Raw genomic sequence first — 17,823 nt, 5'->3', positions numbered from 1 at the left:
TCAGGTCATCCGCCTGCCTCGGCCTCCCAAAATGCTGGGATTACAGGTGTGAGCCACCATGCCCAGGCCCAGAGCCATTTTTCTGTTGCTTAGACCAGAAATCTTGATTCCTATTTCTCTTCTGTCAAGAAATTGTGTTCAGAATATATTTGCAATCTGCAATCTGACCATTTCCCTCTGCCCATCCTGGGTCCAAGCTACATCTTAACTTGCTCGTGTGGAGCATCTTAACTTGTTCGTGTGGATTGCCTCCTTGTTGACCTCCCTGCTTCCAGCCTTGTCCTTTTTTTGACACAAGAGCCAGAATGTGATTTATGATATGTGAGCCAGCTCACTTCTCTGCTTCAGCTGGTCCAGAAGAGTTTCCTTAGAGACAGCCTTATCTCCTTAAAGGGAAATGGATGTTTGAGTACCAAGAACTGGATGACTAAGAAGGGGAGGAACCCCAGGAATCAGTTCCCATTTCATGGAGAGTAAATGCCAAACTCCTTTTCTCCAGTTTCATCTCTCACCATTCTTCTCCTTGCTTACTGAGTTCCAGCCACACGCATCTCTTTGCTGTTCCTTGAAGAGTCCGATAGTCTCTTTCCTTGTTACCTCAGCCTAAAATGCTTTTCTTCTAGGTATCTGTATGATTAATTCCCTCCTTCAGCCCTTTGTCCCTCCGAAGTGCCTTCCCTTGCCTACCCTGTGTAAAATAGCCACCCCTCCCCTTTGCACTCTATCCCCTTACCCTTGGTTCTTCTTCATAGCATGCACTTTTTATTGTCTGTTTCATTCCGTTAATGTCAGGACTTTGTTCCCTGGTGAATGACTGCGGAGCAGTTTGGCATTCAGTAACTATTTGTTGAATGACTCAGTGGATTTCCATTTTCCTAGTGGCTTCTTCCTCTGCCTAGAGAAATGCGCAGGCCACCCTTGTTCTTTAGCCTGTTGAAGATGAACACTGCCTTCTGTGTTCCAAATGTTTCTGCAGAGGTGATCTGTGGGCTTCTTCCCTGTACTCACTGCCCAGATTTTTCTGTTGCATTATTCTTTACCAGTCATGCAGGGAAATCTGTTTTCTAAGTAACTTTTCTGTGTTTGGGACTAGTGCTTTCCTTTTCCTGAATTTGGTATCATTATGTAAATATGTTAACAATTTGGCACTTATTCCATCATTCAGCTGGCAAATAATTATTGCAGCAGATACTGTGAGCCAGGCTGGAGTGCCAGACTGTATGCTAGGGCTTAAAGAGGTGGTGAGCCGGCATTTCCCTGGAGGAGCTGATGGCTCAGTGGGTGGTTGGAAGTGCCAGCAGCTGGGACAGGCAACTGCTACAATGAACGCAGAGAGGGAGTTGGGAACACAGTGATGGGTCAGGCAGGCCTGTTCCAGAGGATTAGGAATCTCAAGGGTGTGCAGGAGTTTGTCAGGTGAGGAAGCAGGCAGAGGCTGCTGTGAGGGGAAGGAATAACGTGCAGAAACACAGAAAGCTTTGCTTGTTTACAGAAGCATGAGTCAGTGAGTATTGTTGGAGCATAAAGTACAGTGCAGACAGTGATGATGGATGAGGCCACAGTAGTTACGCGAGGGCCAGATCCAGATTGTTTTGTTTTTTTTGAGACAGGGTCCCACTCTTTCACCCAGGCTGGAGTGGGAGTGCAGTGGCACAATCTTGGCTCACTGCACTGTCTGCCCCCTGGGGTGGTAAAGCAATCCTCCCGTCTCAGCCTCCGAGTAGCTGAGACTATAGGTGCCCGCCACCGCGCCTGGCTAATTTTTTTTTTTTGAGATGGCGTTTTGCTCTTGTTGCCCAGGCTGGAGTGCAATGGCGTGATCTTGGCTCACCACAATCTCTGCCTCCTGGGTTTAAGCGATTCTCCTGCCTCAGCCTCCCTGATAGCTCGGATTACAGGCATGTGCCACCACGCCCGGCTAATTTTTGTATTTTTAGTAGAGACTAAAGGGTTTAGGGTTTCTCCATGTTGGTCAGACTGGTCTCGAACTCCCAACCTCAGGTGATCTGCCTACATCGGTCTCCCAAAGTGCTGGGATTACAGGCATGAGCCACCGTGCCTGGCCACGCCCAGCAAATTTTTGTATTTTTTTTGTAGAGACAGGGTTTTACCATGTTGCCCAGGCTGGTCTCCAACTCCTGGGCTCAAGTGATCCTGCCTTGACCTCTCAAAGTGCTGGGATTACAGGTGTGAGCCACTGCGCCTGGACCAGATCCAGATGCTTCTAAAGGACTGTGTGTTTACTATATAGAGTGAGGCTGCTATCCTGAAGCCCATGGATTTGGGGGTGCGTACCTGTCTACACGTGAACAGAGGCATGTAGGAAAGTAGCCTGGAAGGTTTTTACCTGTTGCAAGCCCCCTTCCTGAGGCAGGGAGAATCCAGAATATTTTCTACCATATGTTAATATATTTTCGGGCAGATTATTTTCTCCTTTGGATTGTAAGTTCCTAAAGGGCGATGAGGTTTAATTTTTATGAATCTCCTACCTTCTCACGTGTGCATTGTGAGATAGATGCTCATTTAAACTTTCTAGGCTGGGTGTGGTGGCTCACGCCTATAATCCCAGCACTTTGGGAGGCCAGGGCAGGTGGGATCGCCTGAGGTCAGGAGTTTGAGATCAGCCTGGCCAACATGGCAAAACCCGGTCTCCTCTAAAAATACAAAAATCAGCTGGGTGTGGTGGCATGCACCTGTAATCCCAGCTACTCTGGAGGCTAAGGCAGGAGAATCACTTGAACCCAGGAGGTGGAGGTTGCAGTGAGCCAAGATCACGCCACTGTACTACAGCCTGGGTGACAGAGTGAGACTCCGTCTTAAAAAACAAAACAAAAAAACTTTATTTTTGGAGTATAGTGGCACGATCTTGGCTCACTGCAACCTTGGCCTCCTGGGTTCAAGTGATTCTCCTGCCTCAGCCCCCCAAGTAGCTGGGATTAAAGATGTCTGCCACCACACCTGGCTAATTTTTATATTTTTAGTGGAGACGGGGTTTTGCCATGTTGGCCAGGCTGGTCTTGGACTCCTGACCTCAGGTGATCTGCCTGCCTTGGCTTCCCAAAGTGCTGGGATTATAGACGTGAGCCATTGCCCACTGCACCCAGGTAAACTTTATTTTTCTTTTTTGTTTGGGACGGAGTTTTACTCTTGTTGCCTAGACTGGTGTGCAGTGGTGTGATCTCGGCTCGCTGCAACCTCTGCCTCCCAGGTTCAAGTGATTCTCCCACCTCAGCCTCCCAAGTAGCTGGGATTACAGGCATGTACCACGACGCCTGGCTAATTTTGTATTTTTAGTAGAGACGGAGTTTCTCCTTGTTGGTCAGACTGTCTCGAACTCCCGACCTCAGGTGATGCTCCTGCTTCGGCCTCCCAAAGTGCTGGGATTACAGACGTGAGCCACCTTACCCAGCCAAACTTGCTTTAAATGAATAATGACTACATCACTATCTGTAGCCCTGCTCTGTTTTTTTTTTTTTTTTTTTTTTTTGAGACAGTCTCGCTTTGTCGCCCAATCTGGAGTGCAGTGGTGCAATCTCGGCTCACTGCAAACTCTGCCTCCTGGGTTCACTCCATTCTCCTGCCTCAGCCTCCTGAATAGCTGGGACTACAGGTGCCTGCCATCACGCCCAGCTAATTTTTTTTTGTATTTTTTAGTAGAGATGGGGTTTCACCATGTTAGCCAGGATGGCCTCGATCTCCTGACCTCAAGTGATCTGCCCGCCTGGGCCTCCCAGAGTGTGGGGATTACAGGTGTGAGCCACGCCCGGGCCAGCCCTGCTCTGTTTTAACCTCTTACTATCTCATAACGTTTCACCCTTTTATCTGCCCCATCCCTCACTTTCAATTTTTCTATTAGGCAGATTAAATTCAGAAACAAAGAAAAAAGAGGAAAACTTTGTTCCAGGAGGATTTGTTGTTTGTGCTGTCAGATGCCAGGTCCTAATGGATTTAGAAGAAGGTTGGGGTGGGACTCCTTCCTGAGGCAGCCACTTCAGTGCTTCTTTGCATTCTCTGTGCCTATTTCTTGATAGGTGCTCAATAAATGTTTGCTGAAGGAATCATCCTGTTTATTGATAGCAAGACTAAGCCTGTGTTTTCATAGTAAAACCTGCCTACTTTTCTACTTTGATCTCCTATAATCTTTCCTTTCTATGCTTCAGACACATTATTAAACTCTTCATTCCAGCAGTACTTCCAGATATTTCCGCTGCCTGGAGTGCCGTCTCTCTTGTCTGGCCAACTCCTATACCTTCTCATAAGACTTAACTCGCCTCCTTTCTGGGAAAATGATTGCTCATTAACCCAGGTGGAGTTAGTTACTTCTTCCTGTGTACATTTTTTTTTTTTTTTGAAATATAGTGTCACTCCATCACCCAGGCTGGAATGCAGTGGCACGATCTCGGCTCACTGCAACCTCCGCCGCCCAGGTTCAAGTGATTTTCCTACCTCAGTCTCCCTAGTAGCTGGGAATACAGGCGTGTGCCACCACGCCCGGCCAATTTTTTGTATTTTTAGTAGAGATGGGGTTTTACCATGTTGCCCAGGGTGGTCTCAAATTCCTGGCCTCAAGTGATCTGCCCGCCTCCAAAGTGCTGGGATTACAGGTGTGAGCCACCACTCCCAGCCCCTGTGTACATTTTTATGTTGAAGTTTGTTCAGCCTCTAGACCGCTTGGAAGGTGAAGATAAGATCCATCCCTTTCTGTCTCCATCCTCATTCTTTTCTGTGTCTTGCCTGATGCCTGGCTATTTTGCTGAATGGATAACTTGTTAATTACTGTAGGAAGGCATGATATGACAATCTGGAAGCACACCTGAGTAAACTCTAATGATTTTTAACCTTCTCTACTCAGCCTAGACTAGGCCTTTGTACAGGTGTGTATGTGAGTGAGAGTCTGTTTCAGAACTGGTAGATAGTAGCAACATCTTTTGTAAACTTGCAAGGTTAGAAAATTCATTTTTACAGCCGGACACGGTGGCTCATGCCTGTAATCCGAGCACTTTGGGAGGCCACGATGGGTGGATCACCTGAGGTCGGGAGTTCGACACCAGCCTGACCAACATGGATAAACCCCATTTCTACTAAAAATACAAAATTAGTCGGGTGTGGTGGCCCATGCCTGTAATCCGAGCTACGCGGGAGGCTGAGGTGGGGGAATTGCTTGAACCCGGGGGGTCAAGGCTGCGGTAAGCTGAGACTGTGCCATTTCACTCCAGCTTGGGTAACAGGAGCGAAGCTCCATCTCAAAAAAAAAGAAAAAAAAAATTATTTTTACGTCTGGGCTTGGTGGCTCACATCTATAAATCCCAGCACTTTGGGAGGCTGAGCCTGGCGGATTGCCTGAGGTCAGGAATTCAAGACCAGCCTGGCTAACGTGGTGAAACTCCATCTCTACTAAAAATATAAAAAAAGTAGCCCTGCATGGTGGCGGGCGCCTGTAATCCTAGCTACTCGGGAGGCTGAGGCAGGGGAATCGCTTGAACCTGGGAGGCGGAGGTTGCAGTGAGCTGAGATCGCGCCACTGCACTCCTACCTGGGTGATATAGCGAGATTGTCTCAAAAGAAAAAAAAAAAAAGAAAATTTATATATTTATTTTTTATTTCTTTATTTTTTGATACAGAGTCTCGCTCTGTTGCTCAGACTGGAGTCTCACTCTGTTGCCCAAGCTGGAGTACAGTGGCGAGATCTTGGCTCACTGCAACCTCCACCTCCCAGGTTCAAGCGATTCTCCTGCCTCAGCCTCCTGAGTAACTGGTATTACAGGCACGCACCACCATGCCCGGCTAATGTTTGTACTTTTAGTAGAGATGGGGTTTCACCATGTTGGCCAGTCTGGTCTCGAACTGCTGACCTCTTGATCTGCCCGTCTCAGCCCCGCAAAGTGCTGGGATTACAGGTGTGAACTACTGCGCCCAGCCCAGAAAATTTATTTTTACTTGGAAGGGTTTTGGGGAGGCTAACAGTACAGTCAGATCAGTGGTTCTCTACCAAGCATAGGGAACTTGGCAAGAGGAATGACTAGAGGCCCTTGTTTGTTCAGGGGTTCAGGCAGAGATGAGGGAGTGAGACTGGTAGAAGGGAATGGGAAGTGACTGAAAGAGAAGGTTTCCTGCTGGGGGAGCTGACATACTGTTTGTTAAAAATGACCTAAAGCACATAATAATTCAGTTCTGTTAACCCTGTTGTCTTCTCTGCAGACACTGCCCTAGCCATCATGGAGGTGGCCGACGCGGAAAGTCCTCTGAACCCCAGCTGTAAGATAATGACCTTCAGACCCTCCATGGAGGAGTTCCGGGAGTTCAACAAATACCTCGCATACATGGAGTCTAAAGGAGCCCATCGCGCGGGTCTTGCAAAGGTGATTTTCCTCAGATGCTTTAAATGAAAAACAATCACTTGGCCTTTAATTTATGTTCTTAGTTTTCATGATGTGGGACATTGTTTCTGAAAGAAGAAATTTGCAAAATCTTTGTTCTTGTTAATCCATATGGAACATTTGATTTCTTCAAATAGTAATTATCTTATTTTTCTTTAAGTATAACTATTCATACTAGATTGTCTTCTAAGGCTTAAAAAGAAAAATCAAAACCAACCAAGGGTGGCTCGTGGAAACCAAGGAGATCCATGTATGGGTTTCAGAGGTGTGAGCGTATTCATATTTTTTGTTTGTTTCTTTGTAGACAACAATTATTAACCTGAAGCCTAACCACAGTTTCTCTCTCCTTTCCTTCTTCTTTCCTTCTATTATTTTTTAAATTTTCTTTCTTTTTTTTTTGAGACAGAGTTTCACTCTTGTCACCCAGGCTGGAGTGCAATGGCGTGATCTCGGCTCACTGCAGTCTCCACCTCCTGGATTCAAGTGATTCTCCTGCCTCAGCCTCCTGAAGTAGCTGGGATTACAGGCACCTGCCACCATGCCCCACTAATTTTTTTGTATTTTTAGTTGAGACAAGGTTTCACCATGTTGGCCTGTCTGGTCTTGAATGCCTGACCTCAGGTGATCCATCTGCCTTGGCCTCCCAAAGTGCGGGGATTAAAGGTGTGAGCCACCGTGCCCGGCCTTTTTTTTCCCCATATAATACTTATTGATATATTTTATCATATAATAATGCCATATAATGCATCAGTTTAAAGTGTGCAATTCAGTGGTTTTGAGTATATTCACAGAATTGTGCAACCATCACCTCTATTGAATTCTATAACATTCTCATCATCTCCCAAAGAAACTTCATATGCATTAAGCAGTCATTCCTGATTCCCTGCTATCACCCCCAGCCCATAGGCAACCACAAACTGACTTGATTCTCTCTCTACATTTGCCAATTCTCTTTTCTTTCTGCTTATTTGTTCACCAAATGTGGAGAGTGCCTGCTATGTGCCAGACACTATGCCAGGTGCTAGAGGTAGGGATGTGGTAGAGCAGAACATACAATGTTCCTGCCCCCATGGAGCTTACTTACATTCTAGTGGTAGCATCTTAGAATGATGAAATAAGGACATTTAAGCACAGATCCAAAGGATAAAAAGAAACCAGCCTTTTCAAGATATGGGGGCAGAAAGAATAGCAAGTCCAGAGGCCTGAAGGCTGACCTGTACTTCGTGGCTGGGAGGAATAGGAAGGTGGGCAGTGGACTTGCCTGGCCATAGTAAGGCATTTGGGATTTTAAGTGTAGACGGAAGCACTGACAGGTTTAAAGTGGGAGAGGAAGATATGGTGGCTGTTTGTTTCTTTCTTTTGCTATTTTTGGGACATTATTTTGAAAAGGTCACACTGGCTCCTATGTGAAGAATGAATTTGGTGTTGTGGGGGCAGAGCACAAATAAAGCACCTTGTCTGGGATGGTTGTATTTATCTAGTGAGGAGCCAGTGGTGACCCAGACCAGTGAAGATGGGAGAAGTTGTCTTTGGTCTGGATATGTTTGAAAATAATCATCCTGTTCTTATAGGTGCCAAATAATATTCTTTTTTTTTTTTTTTTTTTTTGAGACGGAGTCTCGCTCTGTAGCCCAGGCTGGAGTGCAGTGGCCGGATCTCAGCTCACTGCAAGCTCCACCTCCCGGGTTCACGCCATTCTCCGGCCTCAGCCTCCCCAGTAGCTGGGACTACAGGCCTCGCCCGGCTAGTTTTTTGTATTTCTTAGTAGAGACGGGGTTTCACCGTGTTAGCCAGGATGGTCTCGATCTCCTGACCTCGTGATCCACCCGTCTCGGCCTCCCAAAGTGCTGGGATTACAGGCTTGAGCCACCGCGCCTGGCCAATAATATTCTTTAAAAAAAAAAAAAAAAGATAGCAACTTAAGCCTTGTGGGTATAAGTGACACGCCCAGAGTCAGTGAGGTACTGAGGACTGCATCGCACATTTGGTTGCATAGGTCCAAAGTAAGATCTTTGAAAGAGAGAGATCCATTATATAATATAATTCATCGTCCAACTTGAGATGGTTTGTGTGTCCCTTCTATAATGTAAATCTATTTTAATTTAAAAATTTCCCATGGAAGAATATGTTTTATTTCATTTATTTCAATTTATTATTGTTTGAAGGGGTGGCCTGCCCCTCCACACCTGTGGGCATTTCTCGTTAGGTGGAACGAGAGACTTGAGAAAAGAAATGAGACACAGAGACAAAGTATAGAGAAAGAAAAAGTGGGCCCAGGGGACCGGCGCTCAGCTTACAGAGGACCCACGTGGCTACGGTCTCTGAGTTCCCTTAGTATTTATTGATAATTATCTTTACCATCTTAAAGATAAGGGAGTGGCTGGACAATGGGATCATTGTAGGGAGAAAATCAGCAGTAAGACATATGAACAAAAATCTCTGTGACATGAATAAGTTTAAAGGAAAATGCTGTGCCTTGAGATGCATATGCAAACATCTCCATAAACCTTTTAGCAGCATTGTTTCAGCCTATCACATGGGGAGAGAAACCTTGGACGATACCTAGCTTTCCTAGGCAGAGGTCCTTGCGACCAGAAGGCCGTGTACGTGTCCCTGGGTAGTTGAAATTAAGAGAATGGTGATGACTTTTAACCAGCAAGCTGCCTTCAGGCACTTGTTTAACAAAGACACATCCTGCACAGCCCCAAATCCATTAAACCTTGAGTCACCACAGCACATGTCTCTTGCAAGGACAAGGTTGGGGGTAGGGTCACAGATTAACAGCATCTCAAATACAGAATAAAATGGAGTCTCTTATGTCTACTTCTTTCTATATAGACACAGTAACAGGCTGATCTCTTTCTTTTCCCCACAATTGTTCTAAATGTTAAATTTATAATCTGGGTTTCTGTAGACTTGTCAATATCACTGCATAAATCCGTGAGCCCTGACAGAGCCTGCTGCCGGGCTGAACCACTCAGTTGCACTTACGTAAAGTGTTCTCCTTGAAATCCCCAGCTGTAGAGGTCAGATAGCATGGAAAACAGAAGATAGTTGAGGAGAGAACTTCTGGAACTATTGGGATTGGTGTTCCACTCCTCCTGCAAATGGACCTGATGCTACTTGTAACCCACTACTTTACTGTTTCTGGTATCTGTACCCTGAGGTCTGTAATTAGGTTGTGTGTGTGTGTGTTTTTTTTTTTTTGTTCTTTTTTTTTTGAGGTGGAGTCTCGCTCTGTCGCCCAGGCTGGAGTGCAGAGGCGTGATCTCAGCTCACTGTAACCTCTGCCTCCCAGTTTCAAGCGATTCTCCTGCCTCAGCCTCCTGAGTAGCTGAGATGACAGGCATGTACCACTATGCCCGGATAATTTTTGTATTTTTAGTAGCGACAGGGTTTCACCATGTTGACCAGGCTGGTCTCGAACTCCTGACATCAAGTGATCTGCCTGCCTTGGCCTCCCAAAGTCCTGGGATTTTGGGCGTGAGCCACTGTGCCCAGACATGTATCTTGTTAAAGTTCATGCCCTTCCTAGAAAATTGTTTCGTTATTCTCTTTTTTGATGGAAGAGTCTCATTTTGTCACCCAAGTACAGTAGCATCTTATTAACTCACTGCAGTCTCAACCTCCCAGGTTCAAGCGATCCCTCTCCCTCAACCCTGCAATTAGCTGGGATTACAGGTGGGCACCACCATGCCTGGCTAATTTTTGTATTTTTTGTAGAGCCAGGGTTTCACCATGTTACCTAGGCTGGTCTCAAACACCTGGGCTCAAGTGATCTGCCTGTTTTGGCCTCCCAAAGTGCTGGGATTATAGGCATGAACCACTGCTCCTGGCCCCTTCCTAGAAAACTTTAAAAATTTGGGAATATTAAGTTGAGTGAAAATTAATTAGGGGTGGGTGAGAGAGAGAGGAAACAAGATAAAGAGAAAACAAAGGGAAACGAAAGCTTTTTAATGACTTTCTCAGATGACCTATCCTTAGTTTAACTTCTTTATTGGGTTAGCTCATCAACAAAAAAAAATCTCATTTGGGCTGGGTGTGGGGCTCACGCCTGTAATCCCAGCACTTTGGGAGGCCAGGGCAGGCGGATCACTTAAGGTCAGGATGGCCAACATGGTGAAACCCCATCTCTACCAAAAATACAAATTTTAGCCGTGCGTGGTGGTGGGTGCCTGTAGTCCCAGCTGCTCTGGAGGCTGAGCCAGGAGAATCGCTTGAACCCAGGAGGCAGAGGGCAGAGGTTAGGGATAACCATCTCTTCTCTTCTCTGGGCTCTGAATGCAGCCCTTTGTCCTGTTGTTCTCTCCCACTTTTGTTTCTGGAAAACATGTACTGTGTTCCACTGAGATTAGTAGAGTGTCCTGTGGTAGGGTGGCACGTTCAGTAACTTTAGAAGAGGAAACAGCAGCTACCCTCACAAGGGAGCTGCATGCACACAGAGCACACCTGCGTCGCTGTCTGCATTGTGTAACAGAATAAAGTTAATGAGAACTATGATTACAAAACACACCTGGGTCCAGACCGTGCCTCTTTTTTAAAATTGAGACTCATTGACAAAGTTGGAGACATTCATTTATTCAATCCTGTGATAATTTCCTCTTACTCATTATTAGGAATACAACAAACTATTTCAAATCATTTTTGCCATGTTTGACGTCAAGTCACATAAGCTCAGTTTTACCTACTTTCCCTCTTGTTCTGGAAGTTGCAATAGTAGCAAATGTATAAAACTGTACCAAATCAAATCATATTATAAAAATCAAGACTGCATTAATGAAGCTGGTTTGCTTTGGGGGCTAGTCCTGGGGAACCGAGCCACCCATGATGTTCTTTGTTAATGCCCTATTTTTTTTTTTTTTTGAGACAGGATCTTTTCCTATTACTCAGGCTGGATGGTGTGATCATGGCTCACTGCAGCCTTGACCTCCCACGCTCAAGCAAGTAGCCTACCAAGTAGCTGGAACTCAGCCTCCCATGTAGCTGGGACTACCCATGCCTGGGTGATTTTTTTAAAAAAATTTTTTGTAGAGATGGAGTCTACTGTGTTACCCAGACTGGTCTTGAACTCCTGAGCTCAAGTGATCCTCCCACTTTGGCCTCCCACAGTGCTGGGATTACAGGCATGAGCCACTGTGCCCGGCCCGTTAAGCCACTATTGACAACATTTAATGAATTGGTCTTAATTTATGATTTGAGTAAATTGGTTGAGTAGGTCCAATAGTAGTGACTATAGCCTCAGATGACAGTCGGTCTTGGTTTTTCTCTTCCCCATTTTTTAGATTCATGCTTTAGATTTAACGTTTATTTTTTGAGTGGAAGGTTTGACACTGTGACTGTCTACAGAGTTGATGGTCAGGTTGGGAAAATGAAAAGAAGTGACAGTCTCTTCCAATGTGAAACTTGTAGTGTTTTTGTGGAAGGAGATTATGATGAACCTTTTTTATATATGAAGTGGGTGAAATTTGTTCCCAACAGAAATCTGAACATAGATTGTCCTGGACCGTAGCTTATGCATATCATATAGTTTTATGAACAGCCAAGAGAGTGCAAATAGCTATCTTTGCCCACAAGGTGAAGAAAGATTGTAAGAAGCACCACTCTTTCCCTTCCTCCTCCTTCCTCACTAAGTAGATGGTAGAAATTGCAATTTATTTCAAGACAAGTAGTGCAAATGCACATTTTAGCAGAAAATTTCCCACAGGGAATAGGGGCCAGGCTGAGTTTACGGGGATGGTGATAAGAGAAGTTATATTCTATTTTGATATAATCAGGAGGGTGAACTTCAGGAGGAATGGCTTTCCCTCATTTAGATTAACTAAACATAAAGATTTAACTTTGGAATCTTTTAAAGACCTCAGTATGTTGTGTTTCCCTATGCAAGAAAATCTGATGTCTTAGGATTTCAAATTATAGTTAAAATAAGATTTTTGTTACAGACCTGAACTTCTGAAAATATATTCCATTCGAACTCTTTAATTGAAATTAAATGAACTTGTACACAAAAGCACAAGGCAATATTTGGGTTTTTGTAAGTTTATTGTATGCCTTGCTTCTCTTTCTTTAGAAAACTGCTACAAAATATTTTATAGGCAAGCAACTGCCTTTTTCTTTTTAAGACAAAAACATATTTAATTCTACACATAATATTAATTTTGATTGTGGACATCTTTATTGCTAGTGAAGAGCCTGAATAAATCTATGTTCATTTTTTTTTAATTATTCTGGCTTATTTCTGAGGAAGAAAGTTAGTTTTTATAACATTCTTAAATACAGTGCCCATCGCCTTTCAATATGTCATCAAGACAATGTAGTAAGGTTAACCATATTCATATAGTCTGATCATATTCTTTTCAAATATTGAGTGTGGCTGGCATGGTGGCTCACGCCTGTAATCCCAGCACTTTGGGAGGCCAAGGTGGGAGACTTGCTTGAGCCCATGAGTTCGAGACCAGCCCTGGCAACATAGTGAGACCACATCTTTACCAAAAAAAAAAAAAAAAAAAAAAAAAAAAAAAAAAAGCCAGCCACAGTGACTCACGCCTGTAATCCCAGCACTTTGAAAGGCTGAGGTGGGTGGATCACTTGAGGCCAGGAGTTTGAGACCAGCCTAGCCAAAATGGCAAAACCCTGTCTCTACTAAAAATACAAATATTAGTTGGGCGTGGTGGTACACATTTGTAATCCCAGCTCCTCGGGATGCTGGGACATGAGAATCACTTGAACCTGAGAGGCTGAGGTTGCAGTGAGCTGAGATTGCTCCATTGCACTCTAGCCTGGGCAACAGAGTGAGACTCTATCTCAAAAAGCAAACAAAGAAATAAACAAACAAAAAAATAACTGAGTGTAGGGCTATGTGCCTGTAGTCCCAGCTACTTGGGAGGCTGAGGTGGGAGGATTGCTTGAGCCTGAGAGGTCCAGGCTGCAGTGAGCTGTGATCATGCCACTGTACTCCAGCCTGGGCAACAGAGTCCCTGTCTCAAAAAAAAAAAAAGTTAAATAAAATAATGAGGGTGTGATTTCAGTAACATATACTATGAATATATATGTATCCATTTTATTTATTTTTATTTAGTTTTTTTGAGACAGGGTGTTGTTCTGTCACCCAGGCTGGAGTGCAGTGGTGTGATCTTGACTCATTGCAGCCTTGACCTCCCAGGCTCAAGCAGTCCTCCCACCTCAGCCTCCCGAGTAGCTAGGACTGTAGGCGTGTGCCACCACACCTGGCTAATTTTTGTATTTTTTTGTAGAGATGAGCTTTTGCCATTTTGCCCAGGCTTGTCTCGAACTCCTGAGCTTAAGTCTTCCTCCCGACTTGGCCTCCCGAAGTGTTGGGATTACATGCCTGAGCCACCGTGCCTGGACAGTATTCTCATTTTAAACAAACATACCTTGGAGGATATAAAATATGTAGTATCCTTATATTGCTGATGAAAATTAAGGTAAAATTGACAGCTCACTGTGAAGTGATTTTGTTTTTTTTGAGCTAATAACTCTCACTTATAAGCTGTATAGCATTGGCCAAGTTACTCATCTCCTGACCCCAAGTTTCTTTATCTGATGAAGCTTGACTTGAGTTTCACAGTTATAGGTACATTTATATCTAAATGTGAAAGACAAAACTTTAACACTCTTAGAATATAAAGTAGACCATTTTTGTGTCCTTGAGTAGGGAAATATTTTTTTGAACTGAAGATTATAGCAGTACCTATAAAGGCAAATGTGAAAAGTTGGATTACATTAAAATTAAGAATTGGTGTTTATCAAAAGATAACATAAAAGCCCATACAAGCCTGGGCAACATAGCAAAACGCTGTCTCTACAAAAAATTAAAAAATTAGCCAGGTGTGGTGGTTGCACACCTGTAGTCCCAGCTACTCAGGGAAACTGAGGTGAGAGGATCGTTTGAGCACAGGAGTTTGAGGTTACAGTGAGTTAACCTCGTGCCATTGTACTCCAGCGTGGGTGACAGAGCCAGACTTTGTCTCTTGAAAAAAAGATTGGAGGGCAAGTTACAGGATAAGAGAAGATATTTACATGCTCTTGTGTACGCATGCTTTCTCTCTGTCTGTCTGTCTGTCTCTCTCTCTCTCTGTGTATATACCTACATACACACATACACATCCAAGAGTATTCTCCTTGGATATATAAAATAATATATAAAAGACTCCTATACATTAATAAGAAAAAACCCAACAATGAAATAGTAAAATGGTAAAGAGACTTGAATAAGTACTTTATAAAAGAGAGTATCAGTGAGCTGGGCACTGTGGCTCACGCCTGTAATCTCAGCACTTTGGGAGGCTGAGGCAGGTGGATCACCTGAGGTCAGGAGTTCAAGACCAGCCTGGCCAACAGTGAAACCCTGTCTCTACTGAAAATACAAAAAATTAGCTGGGCATGGTGGCAGGCACCTGTAATTCCAGCCAGTATGGAGGCTGAGGCAGGAGAATTGCTTGAACCCAGGAGGTGGAGGTTGCAGTGAGCTGAGATCGTACCATTGCCCTCCAGCCTAGGGAATAAAAGAGAAACTTTGCCTCAAAAAAAGAAAAAAAAAAAAAAAAAAAGAGTATCAGTAAGATCAGTAAACATATGTATGAGGAGGTTTCTTTCTTCAGTTTTTCGGAAAATACAAATAAAATTCACAGTTGAGTACCACTGTACACCTACCAGAAAGACTAAAAGTTAAATGATGGACAGTATTAGGTGATGATGGAGATGTGGAGGAATGGGAACTCTCGTATGTTGCACTTGGGAGTGCATATTGGTACAACCACTTTGGCAACAGTTGGCAATATCTATTAAATTTGAACTACATGTATCCTATGTGTCAGTAATTTCATTCTTAGAGGTATCTGTGTATGCATGGATATTGTGGAGACCCATGTGCATATATGCACTAGAATATCTGTATAAGAATATTAATAGCATTATTTGCAGTAGCCAATAATTAGAAAAAGCCACATGACCATCAGTGGTTATCAGTTTATAAATACATAAATATTTATAAGAAAAAATACTGAGTAGTAATGAAAATCAATGAGCTTCAGCTACATAGGCCGTTTGTTTGTTTATTTATTTAGAGACAGAGTCTCACTCTGTCACCCAGGCTGTAGTGCAGTGGTGCGATCTCAGCTCACTGCAATGATTCACCCTGCCTCAGCCTCTGGAGGAGCTGGGATTACAGGCATCGACCACCATGCCTGGCTAATTTTTGTATTTTTAGTAGAGACAGGGTTTCACCATGTTGGCCAGGCTGTTCTTAAACTTCTGACCTCAGGTGATCTGTCTACCTTGGCCTCCCAAAGTGCTGAGATTACAGGAGTGAGCTACCGTGCCTGACCTAGACCATTATATTTAAATCTCACAAAGTATGAGTGAAGTATAAAAGATAAACCTCAAATAGTGTATACTGTAGGATTGCATTTTTATACATTTGCAAAACTGGTGAATAGGTATGCATATAGAAGCATAAGACTAAAGCCCGGCAATGAAATGATTGCCGTAAACACCATAATTGTGGTTACCTCTTGGGCAATAGGGAAGATGTAGTTGGAAAAGGGCGCTTGGAGGGCTTGTGTTGTGCCAGCAATATCTTGCCCCTTACAACTGGGCGGTGGGTCCTTTGGTGTTTGCTTTGTAATAATTCACAGAGCTGTATGCTTGTGATTATGCATTTTCTACATGTGTGCTACGTTTTTCAATAGGAAACCTTAAAAAGATTGTTTTAGGCCAGATGCGGTGGCTCACGCCTGTAATCCCAACACTTTGGGAGGCCGAGGTGGGCAGATCACAAGGTCAGGAGATCGAGACCATCCTGGCCAACATGGTGAAACGCCGTGCTACTAAAAATATAAAAATTAGCTGGCGTGATGGTGCGCCCCTGTAGTCCCAGCTGCTCGGGAGGCTGAGGCAGGAGAATTCCTTGGCCCTGGGAGGCGGAGGTTGCGGTGAGCTGAGATTGCGCCGTTGGACTCCACCCTGGGCAACAAGAGCGAAACTCTGTCTCAAAACAAAAAAAAAGATTGTTTTAAAAAAATTAAAACGACTTCTAAAGGTGGTAAAGTGGCCAGGTGCAGTGGCTCACGCCTGTAATCCCAGCACTTTGGGAGGCTGAGGCGGGTGGATCAGTTGAGCTCAGGAGTTCGAGACCAGCCTGACTAACATGGAGAAATCCTGTCTCTACTGAAAAAAAAAAAAAAAAAAAAATTAGCCGGGCGTGGTGGCACATGCCTGTAATCCCAGCCCCCGGGAGGCTGAAGCAGGAGAATCGCTTGAACCCAGGAGGTGGAGGTTGCGGTGAGCCAAGATCACGCCATTGCATTCCAGCCTGGGCAACAAGAGTGAAACTCTGTCTCAAAAAAAACAAAAACAAAACCCAAAAAAAACCCCAAAAAATAAAAAAGAAAAGTTCCAACCATAGATCGTGATTTTATGACGTTATACATTCTATTTTTATGTTATTTTATTTTATTTATGAGACGGAGTCTAACTCTGTCACTCAGGCTAGAGTGCAGTGGTGTGATCTTGGCTCACTGCAGCCTCCATCTCCCAGGTTCAAAGCAATTCTCCTGCCTCAGCCTCCCGAGTACCTGGGATTACAGGTGCCTGCCACCACGCCAGGATAATTTTTGTAATTTTAGTAGAGATGGGGTTTCACCATACTGGCCAGGCGGGTCTCGAACTCCTGGCCTCAAGTGATTTACCATCTTGGCCTCCCAAAGTGCTGAGATTATAGGTGTGAGCCACCACGCCTGGCCAGTACTTTCGTATTTTAAATCCTATCAATATGTATTTTTGGTCTTAATGTTTTCTGGATCTTTTCACTCTTGGTAATGAAGTGCTTAAAAACTACAGGCAAACACTGGTGTGCTGAGGTACCTTATACTGGCATTTCAGAGTTAACAGTGCGCATCCCTTCCCAGCTGCATATATAGTGATGTCACATTGGTAGGTTCAGATTGGCCATGGTGGGAGTATTATACCATGGAAACGGGTAACAACTACAAATCAAGGTTTCCTACACCTTTCTGGAAGCTGGTTATTAAACATCTACTAGCATGCCACTGTGCTATCACCATATTGTGTGAGAAGTCTATAAAGAATATAATGTTGGCTGGTCACAGTGGCTCACGCCTGTAATCCCAACACTTTGGGAAGCCGAGGTGGGTGGGTCATGAGGTCAGGAGTTCAAGACCACCCTGGCCAAGATGGTGAAACCGTGTCTCTACTAAAAATATCAAAATTAGCTGGGCGTAGTAGCAGGCACCTGTAATCCTGGCTACTCGGGAGGCTGAGGCAGAAGAATTGCTTGAACCCAGGGAGGTGAGGTTGCAGTGAGCCGAGATTGTGCCACTGCACTCTAGCCTGAGTGACAGAGTGAGACTCTGTCTCAAAAAAAAAGAATATAATGTTGACTATATTTTTACTTATTTTTCTCATAATA

At 44.2% G+C, this 17,823-nt stretch overlaps 1 protein-coding gene across 4 annotated transcripts in view; it reads left to right on the top strand.

Annotated features, from left to right (window-relative positions):
* KDM4C (lysine demethylase 4C) overlaps nt 1-17,823 on the top strand; it is a 416,349-nt gene that overhangs the window by 32,392 nt on the left and 366,134 nt on the right. For all 4 annotated transcript variants that reach the window (XR_007719783.1, XM_050761129.1, XM_050761128.1 and 1 more), the window contains exon 2: nt 6,199-6,359. Coding sequence is in view for 3 of the 4 variants with exons in the window: in XM_050761129.1 (XP_050617086.1) it covers nt 6,216-6,359 (144 nt within the window). In the remaining variant the exon portion in view is untranslated. The remainder of the gene's footprint in view (nt 1-6,198; nt 6,360-17,823) is intronic.

This window comes from Macaca thibetana, chromosome 15 (assembly GCF_024542745.1).
Source record: "Macaca thibetana thibetana isolate TM-01 chromosome 15, ASM2454274v1, whole genome shotgun sequence".
In the NCBI taxonomy this organism is placed as follows: Eukaryota; Metazoa; Chordata; class Mammalia; order Primates; family Cercopithecidae; genus Macaca; species Macaca thibetana.
Note: the sequence above shows the minus strand (reverse complement) of the source record. Positions and strands in the feature narration are given on the sequence as shown.